Source organism: Crocodylus porosus, unplaced genomic scaffold (genome assembly GCF_001723895.1).
Source record: "Crocodylus porosus isolate Cpor-Errol unplaced genomic scaffold, CroPor_comp1, whole genome shotgun sequence".
NCBI classification, from domain to species: domain Eukaryota; kingdom Metazoa; phylum Chordata; order Crocodylia; family Crocodylidae; genus Crocodylus; species Crocodylus porosus.
In genome coordinates, this window is record NW_017728931.1 from 51,730,707 (window position 1) to 51,747,996 (window position 17,290).

The following is a 17,290-nucleotide window of genomic DNA, read 5'->3' on the forward strand; positions in this document are numbered from 1 at the left end:
ATTTAAACCGGATTTGGTACAGTAGGTAGGGGCGCTGGGGGGGTCACAGCACCCCTAGAGGTCGTCCTGCCACACCATACCAAAGAGAACTAATTTTAAGCTAGCACAGGTCTGTCTCCATAACATACATCCTGAGAGTCGCATCATCTCACACCTCCTAGAGACAACTGGGAAAGAGAGAAATACAGATTTCCATTTTGTTTTAAAAATGTGTCTTTATTTGCAGCATCAAACCACAGAGCACAGCAGCCCAGCTGGGCTTCCCCTGCCTCCTCTCACTTGAAGCATCGGTCTGCTGAGCCAAATGGTGGTTAAGAAGGGGACAGGGACTATCAGCAAGATGCCCTCTTTAAATACAGCTTGACTGAGGAGGAGGAGCTGAGAGGAGACCAGTACAGTGTGTGTGTTAGGGGGAAGGGAGTGGTAATCACACCTTTCCTGGACTTTCTTGATCAAAATCCATCTCTTCAGTGGCCACACAGCTTTCACTGATGCTCCTTCCAAGTGCAAAAGGTTCTTTTTCATGCCTTGCTCACACTGCCCCCATGCAGAGAAGGCACTCTGAGCTGTGAGAGGCATCCCCCTCCTCCGAGACCCAGGGTTCAAGCACTGATAAACCTCTCCCCCTATACCTCCAGCCCCAGTATCACAGGCTGCTTTCCACTCAACAACAGTGCAACCACCATCACACATAGGTCAACCCAAAAAGAACTCCAACCCCCCCACCAGGGAATCATATTCATTGCTATATTGAAACAGGTGCAGAGGATGGGATAAGGGAGAAGCCCCACGTTTAGAGGTTGGCCTTGCCAAGAGAAACCACGCTCAGTTAGTGCCAGCCTTCTTTCCATCTGCCCCCTTAGAACCTGCTGCTCTCCATGATCCTGCTTCACTAGATGACTGGGGCCGAGCGGTCGTTGGTGACGGTGGGACGCAACTTGACTGTGGCAAATGGGTTGGTGCCTCTGAAAGAAGAAAGGAAGCAGGAAGAATAAAGGCTCTGGAAATATTATCCAGCCACCACAGTGGCAGAGAGCAGGCCCTTTTAGTACTGCTGGATAGCAGTACCCTTTTCCAGGGGACTTGCAGTGTCCCTCACGACTAAGAGTGGGACATGCTTCTGGGATGGAGGTGTGTGTTCTCTTCCCAGTGGTATTCAGTGGATGAATCCCAGGTTAATACATCTCTTCCACAAGGCTATTTTGCTATCTCTCCAAGGGAGATTGGAGAGATAGCACCTCCCTCCCCATTAGCCTCTGTATAATTCATAAGAAGAGCAATTGGTCAGTGATGAAGGAGCTGTGCACCTCCAGGGACAGCGGCAAGTGCTTAAGTCAGAGAGGAAGGGAGCACAGCTCCCCTTCCTCTCCCAGGCCTGGGTTGCTAGGGCTTCTCTTTCAATTTGCTTCAGTCACTGGGAAGCAGGATTGAAGGTGCAAGATGCATAACACCAGAGTAACTTGTATCAGGTTTGTAAGCCAACATCCAGTTGAGAGCCACAGTTCTCCTGTAATAGTTGCCCACAATATGGGCTATCCCAGTACTTTGCCACTAGGAGGCAGGGTAGCCAATAATAGTCTGTTTGCAGCCAGCCAGGGAATCCGCTGGGATGAATTTGACTAGGGCTGAGGACACACTACTTGTACACCAGGGTAATTTACACCAGAATACAGTTACTCTTGATTTTGGTTTACATGGGATGGATACATGGAAGAGTCACCCCTCAGACTGGGCTCCTGTAACTGTGCTCTGTGCCCTGAAAAATCTCCAATTGTTCTGCCGCATCCCATCCCTCTGGCTTCTCCCAAAAAGTCTCACCCTATTTCACATTCTCCGAATCAGATATTAGAGACAGAGAAGATGTAGCAAATCCTCTGGTCAAGCTCCGGGGAACAATGTAGTTTGCTCTCTGTTGTTTGGTCTAATATTAAAAATGCTGCCACCACTTCTTTTGGAGAACAAAAATTGACTGACCAATCATTCTCTTGGTCAGGAGATACTTCAACTTTCCCCTTTCTTTTTTTTTTAAATCCCATCACTCCTTACTGCACTTTCATTTTAACTCATTATACCTTCCCCAACAGGCAGCCATGAACAACTAAACATGTCACCTCCTCAGCCTGAGAGATGTTACTTCCATTCTTCCAAGAGAGAATAGATATGGCTCCAGGGGTCTTGCTAGATCTGTTTCCCCATCTCTCACTCTTTGTTCTGTTATTTTACTTGGGACATGAGTTACAGGAATGATCACGATCACCCTTATTTCTTTGTTTTGAGACACTGGCATCACATTTCCTTTTCTTTATACATGTCCCTAGACCTTTTCAAAGAATAGCATAGCACCCGCACAGCACCAAGCCCTCAGACCAACTCACCGAGGAAAGAGTTCTGGGGGTTGTTCCAATGCAGAGGACTTCTGCAATGAAGAGAGACAACAAAGAGAAAACTAAGAGCAAGTGCATTTTACAAGTTAGACTCACAAAGAGAAGGGGACATGCATGCACACACAAACACACACAGGGTGGAACTGTCAAAAGTGCCTATAAATGGGACTTAAGCTCTTCCAGCAGTGCTTTTGAACCCCTGCACCAATACAGAACTGCATATAACAAATACCTGGGAGTGGAAGGGGGAGGTGAAAAGGGGAAGAGGGCATTGTCACCACACAGGCTTTTCCAGATCTGCCCAAATATCCCCTCTTTTTGTCAGGGGAGAAGGGAATGTTTCTAACTATGGGAGTTTGGTATCTGCAAATCAGTCAGTAATGTTCTCCCTGAGATGAAGGCCCATTGGTCAGTGCAGTAAAGCACCCTGGTTTCTGCAGTCAACAGCACACAAGGCAGTGATGTGGCCCGCAGAAATGTCCAGCCACCTCAGACTCCCCACCCTGAAAGCGTCTGGGTCACCTAGGGCGGCCTTCAGCCTGAGTCCAGAGCAAGGCTCAAGCCCATAGCCAGTTACTGCCTCAACACTCTGCCATCATGCCTCAGGCACCTGTAGAGCACAGCCAAAAAGAAAATACATGGACTCCAAAATCAAATTCAAAAGCCAACACAGACAGAGATGCCCCCTGTGGGGACAGGGGCAGACACCCCATGTGATCATGCCAGCTCTTAGCGCACAGAACGGTGAAGTCCCTATGTGCGTTAGTTAGGTTCCCATGCACATTGTCCCAAACCAGGCCTCAGTTCACCCCAAGAGGGATCAAGTCCAGGGAGGTGAAAAAAGTTGAGTGGCTACCACACATTTAATCCCCAGCTGAGGCTCCTTGCGGGACCAATGGGCAAAGTGGGATTTGTGGCAGCCGTGCCCCACTAAGATCCCAGCTGTTTTCACACCTGGCATTCTACAGCCAGGAGATGGGAGCCATGCTCCACTTCTGCTGATCCAGGCTGGGTCAGAATTAGAAGCGAGAGGCTCTATACCTCCCAGTCTTCAATTCCAGGAGCTGTCCCATTCCCCCTGCCTGGGGCTGGACTGGAACCCACAGGTGACCTAGAGGAGACAAGCTAAGTTCCCTGATCCCTGAACTAGGCAGGCCTGGAACTTCTCAGGGTGAAATGCTGCAGATTTCTCAGTCCCTGGGACCATCCAATTCCCTCCAGCCTGAGAATGGATTGGCACCAGTGACCTAAAGAGGTGGACTCCATACCCCAATCCCTAGAGACAGATCTACCTTTGCCCTAACCTCAGGTACTCAAGGGATATGTTTCTCCACTCCCTTCCTTCCTCTCTCCCAGCCTCCTGAGATCACAAGATTGGCGCTGTATTTTTATTTAACTTGGCCTGGCCCACCCCACCCTTCAGAAGAGGGCCCCCAAAAGCACTGGCCACCATGCTTCAATGGAAAAGAAGGATGGCATCTCTGTTAGCTGGTCCCCAGCCCAGCCCAACTCCATCACTCCTGGTCCTACTGTTAGCAGAAAGAGCTGCTGCCCTGGAGCCACCAGAAGTCAGGCTGGGAGGTCATGGAGAAGAGAAGTAGGCTGAAGGGTCCCTGGTGAGTGAGAAAGAGAAGTGAGGGGGACACAGGGCTACTTCTGGCCCGAGGGAGCCTGGGATTGGAGAGAGGAGCTACTGTTAAAGAGAGCAGGGAGGACCTGGAGGAGTACAGCTATGCAAACAGCAGACAATGCCAACCCACAGCAGACAGGACCGGGGGGGAATTTGTGCCCTGGAGAACTAGAATTAGACCAGGTGGGAGGGGGGTAGTCAGAAGCACCACTATTAAGCTCCCACCCTGCTGAGTTCCCATGACTTAAACCTGGCCTGCTCATTCCCACTCCACACATCACTAGTCAAACAGTTAGACAGCATTGGTGATGCTGCCCCTTCCCAATAAGCTTCAGCAGAAGAAATGCATCCCTGAAAAGAAGGTCAGCATTTCCTGACAGGCACACCCTAACCCCAAAGGTCACCTCTCATGATCCCAGCTAAGGGGGATGCTGGATTGTCACCACATACACTCACCTTCGAGTCAGAGGAATTGGTTGTCACATTGCTTCGGCAACTGCCTGAGTCTCGAGAAGAGCTTGGTGATTGGGGCTGGGCAGCATTGTGCCAATAATTGCTTGCTGATGGGATGCTGGGCCGGTCCAGGAGATCATCCATGCTGTGGCTACTTCGTAGTGATCTGAGCAGGAGTGGAAGGTTGACGGGTGAGAGTCCAAGAGGAGGAAGAATGTGGAAAGGGCAGAGCAGAGACCTGGGGAGTACTGCCTTGAGGTCTCTCCAGGGGGAATGTAGAATTGGGAATTCACCTAACCAGAATTGCAGAGGCCTCCAAAAAGGTTTTGCCCATATTTGAGAGCCATCCTGGAAATCTGTGCCCATGGGCACCAGTGGCCTTAGACAGCTTGTTGAGCTTGCACAAGGGCCTGATCCTGACCCCGCAGCTCCCCCCAGGACATGGTGTCAGATGGACATTCACTTGCTTTCACAATTTACAGACATGCACTTCAACAACTGCACAAGTGTGCCGAGCTCCCATTACCTAGTGGTTGGCTCCTCCGAGTGTCTTATTTCCTCCATGGGCTTTACATATGCTTCAGGGAACCAGCCGCACCTAGGACCACACAGACAGAGGGGCTAATGAGCCCTTGCATAAAAAAGGTAAGAAGTGCCATACTGGGTCAGACTAATGGTCCATCTAGCTTAGTACCCCATCTCCAACAGTGGCAGCAGTGAATGCTTTAGAGGGAGAGCATTAACCCAGGTATATCTAAAGCAGCGGTTCTCAACCTCCAGAACTTTTGTGAATTGAGCAGCGCCCCCTTTCAAAAGCTTCTTGCAGAGGGGCCAGGCAAGTACAGCCTTAGCCTGTTCTTATCTGCTTATCTCCACACACTTCCTGCAGCATTTTTCAAAGAATCGCTCAGCACCCCAATATGTCCCAGCACCCTAGTTGAGAATCACTGATCTATCCCCTATTCATTACCCAATAGTGGTATCGACCACTATTGGTTTAGAGATGCCAAAGGGAAAATATCTCCAAACATTTTGTTCAAGAGCTATTAATAGACCTAGCATCCTTGAATTTGTCTAGTCCCTTTTTGAACCTGGCTATTCTCTCTGCCTATAACCCTTCCTGTGGCAAGGAATGCCACAAGATAACAATGTACTACATAAAAAAGTACTTTCTTTTGTTAGGGTTAAACCTGTCTTCCACTAATGTCAGTGGTTGGGTAGCAATACTTTATGCTTCTGAGTTCAATTATGTCCCATGGGACTTACATGGTCAGGATGCTTACTGCAAGAAAGTTAATTTGGCCTCTAACAGACACCACTCACCAAGATCTTGGTCCCACATCTCCAAAAGAGAGCATTTTCTGCCTGGAGATGTTGCTAGCCCCTTGATTCAGCAATGTCTGAGGGAAGGAGACCTTCTATTGACCCACCAGAACCCAGCTTCCTACAGCAGCTGAGTTTTCTTTGGAGTGCTTCTACCCAGAGTAGGAGAGGGCTTGCTTAGCTTTTGGGATCTGCAAGGCTTTGACTCCCAGGAATGCCACAGGTACAATCAGGATAAACACAAAGAGAGAAGGCCCATTCCAGAAAGCAGAGACAGACAGTTATGGGGATTCTCCCAAAGAAAGTCCCTTTGCCAAAGAGACCAAGAAATCTCAAAGAAGTGTCCAAGCAAGAGCTATAAGGCAACCTGGCAGTGTTGGAATTACACTTTGACTCTTAGGGAGGTCTGCGGTGGTGGCAATCAGAAGGAGCTGCCACCACCGCCACCACCATCTGGGCTGCTTAGAAAGGCACGGGGTGGGCCAGGGGCTGACCACCTGCAGGGTGGCTCTCATCTCTTATAGAGGGGCTCAGCCCCCACAAGCTCCACTCTAATTCGAACCCTACCAGGCACCCACATGCACCACCAAACACCCTGCAAATCTTGCCGCACTTTGTCAGTGACCTAGGCACTGTATTCAATACCAAGCCAGTGTTTTATATAGTGGTTTCTATGCATTGCGAAGCTCTGGGCCACAGCAGCTCTTGCTGCCAGCAGGAGTAAGGACCTGGCTAGGTTGAGATTAATGCCTCTCCTTTAGGCTGGGGAGAAGGGGGGGCATTTAATATGTTAAGCACCATTCCTCAGAGCTGGCATGCTCTCTCTGCTAAGGCCCCATTCTAGTACAGCACTGTGTAGAGGTACAGAGCAGACTTACATGGACAATCCCTCCAGCTTGCCATAGAGCCAGCCATTCTGTGCGTCCGGCATCAGCACCGTGATAACATCACCCTTGTTAAACTGTAGTAGGGTCCGGTTGGTGCCAGTAGAGTGGGGCACAATAGCTTGGACTCTCAATCTATTGCCTCCACCTCTGCCTTCCCCTCCAATGGACTCCCCAAAGGAGCTGCAACGAGAGCGCTGCCCAGTGGAAAGCGAGCCTGGCAGAAGCAGACATAGCATGAGAACGAGCAGGGCTGGGAAGCGGGGTCAGCTCTAGGCTTCCTCAATGACAGAGGCCTCATACCATCTGAAGCAGTGGTTCTCAAGGTTTTTGTACCAGGACCCATTTGTAAGCATCAATGGCCAGTCTCGAGCCAGTGTCCCTCACTCCCAACCCACTGCCCCCCTATCCCAGGCCCGCAGTGTATGGGGCAGGGAGGGGGACCCCAAGCACCCCCTTGTAGGCTGGAGCTCTGCCAGTCTGCAAGGGAAAAGCCACAGTTTCCCACATTTCTCTCCTTTAAAGGAGAATCCATTTTTAAAGCGTATTGATCCCCCAAGGGATGACAGGTTTGAACGGTTATAAACTCCTGCAAGACTGTTTCAGGCTGGACATAAGGAAGAATTTCTTCACTGTCTGAGCCCCCAAGGTCTGGAATAGCCTGCCACTGGAGGTGGTTCAAGCACCTACATTGAACACCTTCAAGAGAAATCTGGATGCTTATCTTGCTGGGATCCTATGACCCCAGCTGACTTCTTGCCCCTCAGGCAAGGGGCTGGACTCGATGATCTTCCAAGATCCCTTCCAGCCCTAATGTCTACAAAGTCTATATCCATTTGTAAAGTTTGTTCATGCCCCTTTCATATATTTTTGCAACCCACTTTTGGGTTGCAACCCACAGGTTGAGAAATGCTGGCCTACAGTGAGAAGCCTCTATGTCCATTCAGCCCTGCATTTCATTCTCTCCCACATAGGGTTTCTTTAATAGTGCCCTGACCCAGCACTGGATGGTCTGTCCACTCCAGACAGGCTGAGTGAAGAATACAGACTCCATGTTCACTCAGTCCAGGCTCTACTCACACCCCGTCCAAGCCCACTCTCCTTCCCTGGACCATCCACCCCCTCCCTCATATACAGTGGGTGCCCACGCGCATGTTGGAACAGATGCATGAAGTTCCATGTCCTTCCTAAATCCATCTTGTAGCTGACCTTACCAGCAGAAGGACTCCTCTGCAGGGTTCGCTGAGTGAACTCTGGCTGAGGAGAGGATATCATTTCAGAGGACTCCTGGGAGAAAGTGCTTGAATTTTGTCCTGCCAAGGCAGAGCCATAATCTCCTAGAGGTCTCTGGGACTGCTGGGGGGAAACAAGAGTGAGCACAAGTAGTTTACACAGAGGATCTAACACCGAGAGATGCTGATCTCCCCTGAATGAATATATCTGCTCCCACCTCCAACACCTCCATCCACCATATACCATATCTCCTTTCAGCTTGGCTAGCAAGTGTCACTGAGAAAGAGCAATTAGGTATATAAATAGGTAAAAATGAACAGGAGATTCCCACCCCCCCTTCCCCCACAAAAAAAAAAAAAAATCTTGCAGAAGGCCTGGGCCTGCCCTTTGTCCTACGATCTCACCCCCAGGATGTGTCATTCCAATCACCCCCTACCACTGCAGCTAATGGTTCTTTGCATTCTCCTCACCATCTCCAGGTGGCTTGGAGTTAGGCGGCCTGACAGGTACCCTGAGCTTGATAAAGCACTGAGGCGACTCTGGGAGTGGCTGCTGACCAGGTTGTGGCTGGCCTCCAGCTGCTCCTTCCACAGAGGCACCTTGTTTTGGATGATGCCCCGAGCCTTAAGAAGAGAAAGTAAGGGGGAGATCAGAGGGGGGGAATCAAGTCTTGGAGCAGAGCAGCAATTAAAGAGAGAGGAGACCAAAACAAGCTACAACCTGTAGCCAACACAGCCCCTATTCTCTCCATCTGGGTGAGGCAGTCCCAGATGGGCTCTCCAGATCCTCTTGCTTCTTCCATGGAGAGAACACCCCATGGAGAGTCCTGTGGTTTATGGTTGTCTTTGTCAAGGTGTGGACCCTTCTTTCGTGGCTCCCAGTGAAAAGCACCTCCTAGCTATGTGTATTTATGTGTTTCTAAGTGTACCAGTCACCATGGTGTCTACATGCTAGAGGTGATCCACTAGACCCTAACCAAACAGATCCTCACTATTTCCTTGAAGCCACAAACTTAACCAAGATCACTTGTAGACTTTAGTAGGAGACAACCCCCAACAGAGACCCACCGCCCCTCTCTCTAGCTATCAATGGGTGTTTTGAATACCAGGGAAATGTCTATCATGCCTTGCTCCCCTCCCTCAAGTCCTTGTCTGAATGCCCCAAGCCAAAGTGCTTCTAGGAGGATTCATCCTGCCCCCAACTGCAGGTCATGACCACACCATGCCTTGTTGTAGAACTGGAGGAAGGTGTTGGAGAGCAGCTGGTGCTTTTCAGCCAGGAACCGATAGCGGCGCTTCTCCTCCAGCTCAGCAGCCTTTTGGCTCTCAGAGATGAATGCCTGCATCTCCGAGTGCAAGCGCCTCACATTCTCCTGAGGGGCAAAGAAGAAAGAGAGGAAGAAGAGGTATAAAACCAACTCTGCACTTAGCACATTGGAGGGAATGTGTCCAGGCTTTCTCAGCTGGCTTTATGGGCTTGGGCAGGACAGAAAGATTAAAAGAAAGCAAGATCTGGTCCCTAACCTTTATGCCATCTAGCTAAGCCATCTGTCTCAAGCATCTAGCACTAGTGAACTTCACAGGTTAATGATACCTTCTGTGGAAAGGTATTGCCTTCTCCCTGATGTCACCTTGTTGCCTGTTGAATCCCAGGGAGCGCCCCCTTAGTTGAATCCCAGGGAGCACCCCCAAGGAAGGCAGAGGCCATTCAAAAGCCATGTGAAGCTCCAGAGGAGTCACCAGCCTTAGTCTGTGAAGGCCCCACTCCTCTTCCCAGACCCTCACAATTCTCAGTGCCTTCTCTGTCTTCCCCACCTTCATATCCCAGGCACTCTTGTCTCGGGTCCTCTCCAGCTTCCACAGCTCTGACATGCACTTATCCAGGTTGGCTGCCCTGCGCCGGTACTCCAGCTCATACCGCTGACGGCTGTCCTGCAGGAAGCAGAGCACAGAGACAATAAGAAATATTTTCAAATTTGGTCACCTAAGTAGATAATACCTTGACTAATTCTCTGCCACCACCACAGCAGGGCATTGATGGTGCTCTCCTGTCTCCTGCTCTTCTCCTGTGGAACGTTGCAGAGGGTTTCAGTAGGCCGTTTTGTGGCTAGGGTCTAACTAGGGCCTTCTGCATCCTTTGCAGGAATGGTTGCCTATAACCACAGGGAACTGAACTCAACTCTATGGGAAGCCTCTTTTAATTCTCTGCTCCTAACGTACTTTGGGGTATAAATCTCACGCAAGTTCAGTGGGGCTAATTCTTAAAAAATATGTAGGTCCATCAGTCCCATTGAAATCAGTGGTAGGCAAGTGCCTAAATACCTCTAAATGTCTGGGGCCAAGTTCCTACTGAAGAATGGGACTGAGGGTCCTAAACCATTTAGAATTATTCAACAACTCTCAGCACACGGGGGACTTGGCCATGTCCACCCACCATATTACTGACAATATGAGCAGGAAAGCAAAGAGAAATTCCTTCAGTTCCCTTTATCCGGACAGTGACAGAATCCTCTGAGCTTCTCCTTTTGGTTAAGCAACACTATAAACTACTGAGGCTATGAAAGCTGGAGCTGCCTTGAGGGACTCCAAGGAAGGAGAGGGCACAGCGAGGTGGAGGCAGTGAGCAGCCATCTTAAATCTTCTAAGTCCAGAATGTCAGGGCTATGTCCCAAAGAGTCCCTGAACTGGAACTTTTGACCCATATTTGAACATTGGCTGAGTCCTTTATCTCTACATCTTCCCACGGCACCAGCTGCATCCTCTGAGAGGACATAGAGCGATACTGCCTGGTTCCACGTGAACACAGTTATACTGGTTCTGATTTGGGAGGTAGCTATGGGCAGAGCTTATTAGCTGCCCATAGCACCACATTATAAACTATTTCCAGTTCTGGACGTCTGCGGAGCCTCAAGGACCATGTCCTGGAATTTGCTCCCCTAATACATGGTTGCTTTAGGTGGGGATGAAGATCAGCCTAGCACTCTTCTTGGGAAGAACAGAAAAACCTGCAAGAGGGTTCAGGAGGGACACGGAAGTGTTGTTACTCACATTGATGAATTGCATATCCAATTTGGTGTTTTTCTCCATGTGCTGCAGCAGGTCTACATGGAACTTCTGGGCCTAGAAAAAGTGCAAAAATCATTAGACACCCCTCTGCTTCCCCACATGCCTGGCATTAGCAGCTGGCATTGCCTGGCACTGGCAACTGCTAGTGTGACCTAACAGAGGAGAGTTAGGGAATGCCAGGGAGAAAATTGCAGAGTCTGTACTTCATCTAGTTCATGTAATTGTATATGGTTTGGGCAAGGACCATCTCTTGCTATGGGTATGTTCAGCACCAAGCACTGCTAGGTTTTAGTGTTTCATAGTTTCATAGTTAGTAAGGTCAGAAGGGACCTGAGTAGATCATCGAGTCCTGTTAGTTTGGATGTTTAGGCACTTCTGTAATACAAGTAGCTAGCAACAGTACAGCTAGGAGCAACAGTCTCCCAGTCACATACCATGGGTAGTATGAAGGCATTACTTACACTTCACAACTGGATGCAGCTTAGATCCCACATGTGCGCACTCGTGCACACAATTCTGCATGGTTCTGTTCAACAGAAACTGGGAAGTACTGAAACAATGGGAGGCCTCTTGCACTCCTCTGGTCCTCTGTTCCTAACAGATTTAGGAGCCATTACAGCCCCATAAAACAAATTCACGTGGTGTAGTTATGTGCCAGTAGATCAGTATAGTAGGAAGCTACTCACCACAACTTCCAAATCGGAGTTCAAGAGCCTCTGGGTGTCAGACATCTGCATCAGAATTTGACCTTCAAAGAAATAGATCAAAGTCTCAGAGCCAGACCTGCCTCCTCCTGTTTATCAAGCTCCATTAACGTTTGAGCAGTGTGGCCATTATTACTGTTACAAACAGTCAACATTATGTCACCCAGCACACTGTTATCTTGGTACAAGAGTTCAGCGGATATTGCTATGCATTATTTTAAGTTCTACCAACTTGTGGGGCAGGGTCCAGGGAGAGGAGAGAAAGATCCAGCCAATCAGCATCATCCCACTGCTTAGAGATGTTTAATTTCTTTCTAGAATTTAAGTGACTGGGTGAAAAGGCACAAATTATAGACCATGCCAGAAAGCTACTGGGTTAACACTTTATGGGAAACCAAAGTGCCCGTGACCTGCGTAGCAGATTGCAATGACTGGAAAACTAAGAGCTGTGATCCTGGGCAAGCCATTCTGTACTTCCACTGAGCCACAACTCAATGAAACAGAATAGACTCCAAATTCTGCTCAGCCCAAAGACAGCCATCTAGTAACTTGGTGTCATGTTCATCTACATTACACACCATATTTGCAGTGATTCCAGTAGAAAATACATGCCCAGTTCAGAGCATGTCTTGTGTTCTTAGTTTGATATTAAATTTAGTGTAGTTTATGCCTCCCCTGTGTTTTTAGTTTGGGTTGTGCTACCAGTATCAGTATTCAGGAGCTATGAAGGCGGCAGCAAAAGGATTAGGCTGCTACATACAGCAGCAGGACATTTACGTGATACGTTTACTGTTGCCTAATTAGCTCTGCAGTAAACAACTTCACAACTACATGTGCAGCCCTGTTAGGCCACATGAAACTAATAAACTCCACCAAGTTAGTACTTGTAAATACAGGTACTAGCCTGCAGTGGAGTTTTTTTTATGCACAAGAGTGCTTCCATGTTGGGCTGCTTGCTGGCTAGCCCTGTACTAGAGCACCCTTGTGCCCCAGCCAGCCCCTCCACAGCACATTAAGCTGGGTCAGAGCAGCCCTGGGTGGCAGGGATCTGGGGGGGGGGCGGGGTGCAGCCTGGCAGCCCAGGGCTGCTCCAACCCAGCTCAATGTGCTGCACTCCCAGGTTCATGTGCAGATGCACACCCAGGAGCAATAAACTCCAGAGTTTTCCCACTTGCATTAATACGCATATGTAGATGTGCATGGGGTTTGGGAATTTGAGACCTAATGGCATCTAGAAGGTAGCTGGGGGGGGAGGGGAGGGGAGATGGGCATGTAAGCAGGAGGCTTTTGCTAAAATGACAAGCACTGAAATAATATTATTTTCAGTGCTCATAATATCAGAGTTAACCCACAGAAGTGAATGGGCCTGCCTGCCTGCTCTCAGAGTGGAAACAGACATCGCTTTTGTGCCATCATAAAAAAAGATTATGGTGGTACAAAGGCTAAGAAACCAGATGGCCATTCCCCTTGCCATGCAACAAATGCCCAGAATTTGTGACCGTGACAAAAGTGGCAATAGTTCTTGCTGCTTTATTGCAGTGGACATGTGTTGTTTTATGACACAAGCATGTGGGCAGCCTGGAGCTGCCCGTCCTCTCCAGCCACTCCAGGCAGGTGCTCTAGCAACTTGAGGGGCCTGATTCTGCACAATATCAGGCGCTGTAAGCCCCAGGAGCAGCTGCTCAGCTTTCTCCTCTTCTGAAGATGTGCCCCAGATTACCTGGGGTGCATCTTTGCAAGCAAGCAAGCCAGCCCCAGCTTTCACCTCTGACAGAAACATGCCCCAAAGAATCTCCTAAAGAACACTTATATAAGCAAGGAACACATAGTTCATTGTGCCACAAGATTGGGCCGTGCCTGATGCAGGACAACAGGCAGTGTCTGTTTTGCACAAGGAAGTGGATCAGCCATGGCAGGACATGCTTGTCACAGCTGATCTGCTTTACTTGGTGACATCTTTTCAGAGGCTTAGAGTGATATTCAAGCTGGCTGCAGACCCAGAAAGACAGCACTGCATGAGTGACCACCAGGTCATGCTTCCAAGGTTTTCTCTACAGCTGTAAGGGCTGGTTTGGAATGAGGGCATAGACCCTTGCGGCAAAATTCTGCAGCTGACACTATAAACTGTGGGGCCTGCTACAGGGCCTTGGTCAGCACTGTGTCTTGCTCAGGGCATAAGGGATAAATTCTGTATCCAAGATAGCAGAGGAAGAGGTGAGTGCTTCGCCAGTGCAGGTTAAGGGCCAAGGGGGTTAGTGTTTTAAGGTCATATGAGAAACCTGCCTCATCCCGTGGGATGAGCAAAAGCTGAGAGTGCCAAATGAGCCCACTGTGTAGGGACTGGTGCTCAGTGCTATCACCCAAGATATCCAGGGCCCTTCCCCTGTGCAGTCCTTTATGCCTCTTGCTATTAAGGTAGCACTGGAACAGGCAGGGATCACTTGGAGGGGAAGTCAGAGTTTAAACCAGGCCAGTCAATGAGAAGAGCAACTCTTACCCAAGATCTGTGAAGTGGAGCTCTGGAGGGCCTGCTCCCCAATCTTCTGTATGGCCTTGAAATAGATCTCAGCAGCTTCAGACAATGCTGCAAAAATACAGAAGGATTGTAGGCTACCCTGGTCCTCTCCACCACTTCTCTAGCTCTTGCATCTTTACCACCTCCCTTCCTTATCACTTACTCTCCCACTTCCCTCCCCACCTCTTCTTGGGACAGGTGGACCAAATGGGCCTCCCTAGCCAACAGAGGAAGCAGCATGTGGGTACAGACAGGTGGGGGAAAAAAGGGGAGGTGAAAGATGGCACTCACCATGGAAGGCACGTAAGTAGTTGTTGCCAAGGTACACCAGGTTCACCAGAGCAGGATTAAACTGCTCCAGGATGCTCTGCAAGCCATCCAGATGAGGAGAGGCAAGAGAACAGAACAGGTTAATGGCAACCTCCTCCATGCACCAAGAGCCTTAGGCTTGAAAAGGCCAGCACCCTCCTGATAGGGCTCATCTAATAGAGTTGACTGCCACCATTTGGACAGACACAGGAGAAGAAAAACAGCTTCCCCTCATCCAGAATTTTGTGGGTTTTCTTCAGCCACCAGAGGTGAACGTCACTTCTCAGCAACCATTTCATAGGCACTCCAGCTCTGTAGTTTAGTAGGAGCCCAGAGGGAAAGAGGTCTTAAGCTAGTTACATGGCAGCTCTAGCTGGTGTACTTATCGAAATGTTTGTTAAACAAAGTACCTTTGTGGCATATGGAAATGCTGCAAAAACCTAAAGAGAAGTGAAGCCCTGAAATGAAAGCAAAGTCCTCCCCAGTCTTCTAGCCATAGGTAGGTATGGCTCTTCTCTACAAAAGGGAGCCCATTTCAGGAAATGCCTATCTAAAAGATATGTTTTACTGTCTGATACTGAGCCCACCAGCCAGAAGCAGCACAATTGCTAATCCATCCTATGCTGTTGAGCATAAAACGCTAAAGCAGTAGAGACAGGCCACCATGCCGGACAATCCTGTTCAAATTTATCAAGCTCCAGCTTAAAACTAGATAGTCTCCTTGTCCTTTCTCCCCTCCAAAACAGTGCTGGAGCAGCCTCCTAGCAAGAGCGAAGTCTCCATAAAAAGATTGCCTAAGAACACTTGATTCAGTAGAGATTTTTAAACGCTTGTCTAAATTCACTGCAACCCTCTTTCAGGGACATGTATTGCCCCCCTGCCATCCCTTAAAAGAAGCTTTCACTATCAGATGTTGTTTAGGTATAAACAGGTTCTTGTCTAAGTGCACACATACAGGCAGATGGACATATAAATAATGGGTATGCATGCAGACAGAGTGCGTATGTCAGGCACTCTAAAGCTTGGCAGTGATCAAGGCACAAAGAAAAGGCAGTGGCACATGCAGCCCCAGGCCTTTGGTTATCGTCCTTTGACAACTTCATTTCAGGGCTCCCACTGCCCACCTGACCATAGACATCAGAAAGAAAGAGGGCAGGTCCGTTTGGTAACATTTAACCCACCCTTTCCCAACTCAAGGCAGAGTCTCTCATGCCACCTATTTGCCAGGGCTTCAGTCAGTCCAGTTCTACATACCCCAAAGCAAAGACTTACCACCACCCCCTTGGACACTACTCTGCATTCAGCAGAGCCCCATCATCAGGAAGCAATTTTCAAAATCAGTCAGAGCATTCCTTAGTTTCAGCTTGGTGCTCACCTGCACTGCTTTCCTGAACCAGACAGGTCTTGTGTCACCTTAGCATTTATAACACCATTTAAAATGCTAGTGAGACTGGAAAGACTAAATCTCTCTTCCCTAAACTTTGCAGCCCCCTCAACTATTATAGTTGCTAGTCACCTAATGCCTTCCCTGGTGTCAGTATCTTTCTGGAACTAAGGTGCCCACAGGATATCCTGTCTAGGTTTTCCATAGAAGGAATTCACTGGAAAAGGTCTTGACATAAATATGCCACAATCACAGTACTGATGGGACCTGTATGGAACTAGACCACATTTCCATCAGTCTGCTTTCAAACCAGGTCAGGATTCACAGGACCTGGCAGCAATGCTGGTTTATACCAGCCGAAGATCCGGTCTATGGACTTTCAACCCACAATTCAATCACGCCATTTCTTTAGTCCCCTGAAGCATGGCATTTCTATGGGCCTCTGACAACCCTTCCCATGGGATGATCCCATTACCTTGTGCTCTCCTAGCGAGCCCCCCACTCTGTTCCACAGTAAAAACAGGGGTAACAGGGCTCACCTTGTAGATGGAAATTGTAGCTCTGTAAGACTCTTCCATTTCACAAAGCTTCTGTGGGGAGGAGGGGGTTCCCTGGAAATAGAGGGGTTGAGGCAAGGCAATGTTGTCCTCAAACCCTCTTGTGAATCCAATTGCAAGCGTTCAGCTGGCTTGAGCTTGCCTCCCTCCCTGGCAAGGCAGGCGACCAGGAAGATGCATACCCTGTTTAAAAAAGAACAACGTTGCAAGAAGGTTTAATAATTCACCAGTCAGGATGTTAGAACTTGATCCTTGAATGAAACCAGATACTCAGGAGAGAGGAATCCTGTGGCAGCCAGGACAAGCACGTGACCCTCTTCTTTAAATATTAATTGCAGGTTTCATTATTCAGTTCCCTCCAGACTAAGGGTGGGCACTTATTTGGGCTGCAGAGCCACTTGAGGGGTTTGGTGAGTTGTTGAGGGCCGACTGGGCCTCAGCCCTATCCGTCCTTCTCCCCCACCCCATCATGGCTGTATAACACCAGCCTACGCAGCAGGGCAGGGCAGTGGGCTGGGTGGATGCCAATTGATCCTATCCAGCTGGTCCAAGGACTTATGGGGACTGGATCATGGCTCTGCCCTGGGCCCCAGCCCCAGCCAACCAACCCGCTCCTAGATGCCAATTCCTGCCTGCAGCCCTATCCCATCCACCCGACCAAGTGCACCTTGCCCATGGGGGTCTCAGGCCAGTCTCCATGGAGACCCCACCTGCCTTCTCCATCTGGTGCCCCTGGCAGTGGGTGCAGAGTGGCTGGACCAGGGCTCCTGGGAAGTGTGGCCTGGTCCAGCAGCAGGAGCAGAGACTGGCAGCAACAGCCAGAGGGCAAAAGCAAGCTGCCACCATGGG

The 17,290-nt window shown here is 49.3% G+C and overlaps 1 protein-coding gene across 2 annotated transcripts; it reads right to left on the minus strand.

The window, feature by feature from the left end:
• Nucleotides 1–200: 200 nt before the first annotated feature.
• On the minus strand, nucleotides 201–16,639 carry BAIAP2L2 (BAI1 associated protein 2 like 2). 2 transcript variants are annotated; one of them, XM_019544911.1, is made up of 14 exons: nucleotides 16,424–16,639; nucleotides 14,483–14,558; nucleotides 14,174–14,260; nucleotides 11,659–11,720; nucleotides 10,955–11,026; nucleotides 9,722–9,838; nucleotides 9,133–9,279; nucleotides 8,378–8,530; nucleotides 7,889–8,027; nucleotides 6,669–6,891; nucleotides 4,994–5,065; nucleotides 4,471–4,633; nucleotides 2,376–2,416; nucleotides 201–965 (listed from the first exon to the last, which is right to left on the minus strand). In XM_019544911.1, the coding sequence occupies exons 1-14, from the start codon at nucleotides 16,460–16,462 to the stop codon at nucleotides 893–895; spliced, it is 1,464 nt and encodes a 487-aa protein (XP_019400456.1). In that variant the 5' UTR covers nucleotides 16,463–16,639; the 3' UTR covers nucleotides 201–892. The 2 variants fall into 2 exon arrangements, with proteins under 2 accessions (XP_019400456.1, XP_019400455.1); XM_019544910.1 differs by having other exon boundaries at nucleotides 7,889–8,030.
• Between the last annotated feature and the right edge of the window lie 651 nt (nucleotides 16,640–17,290).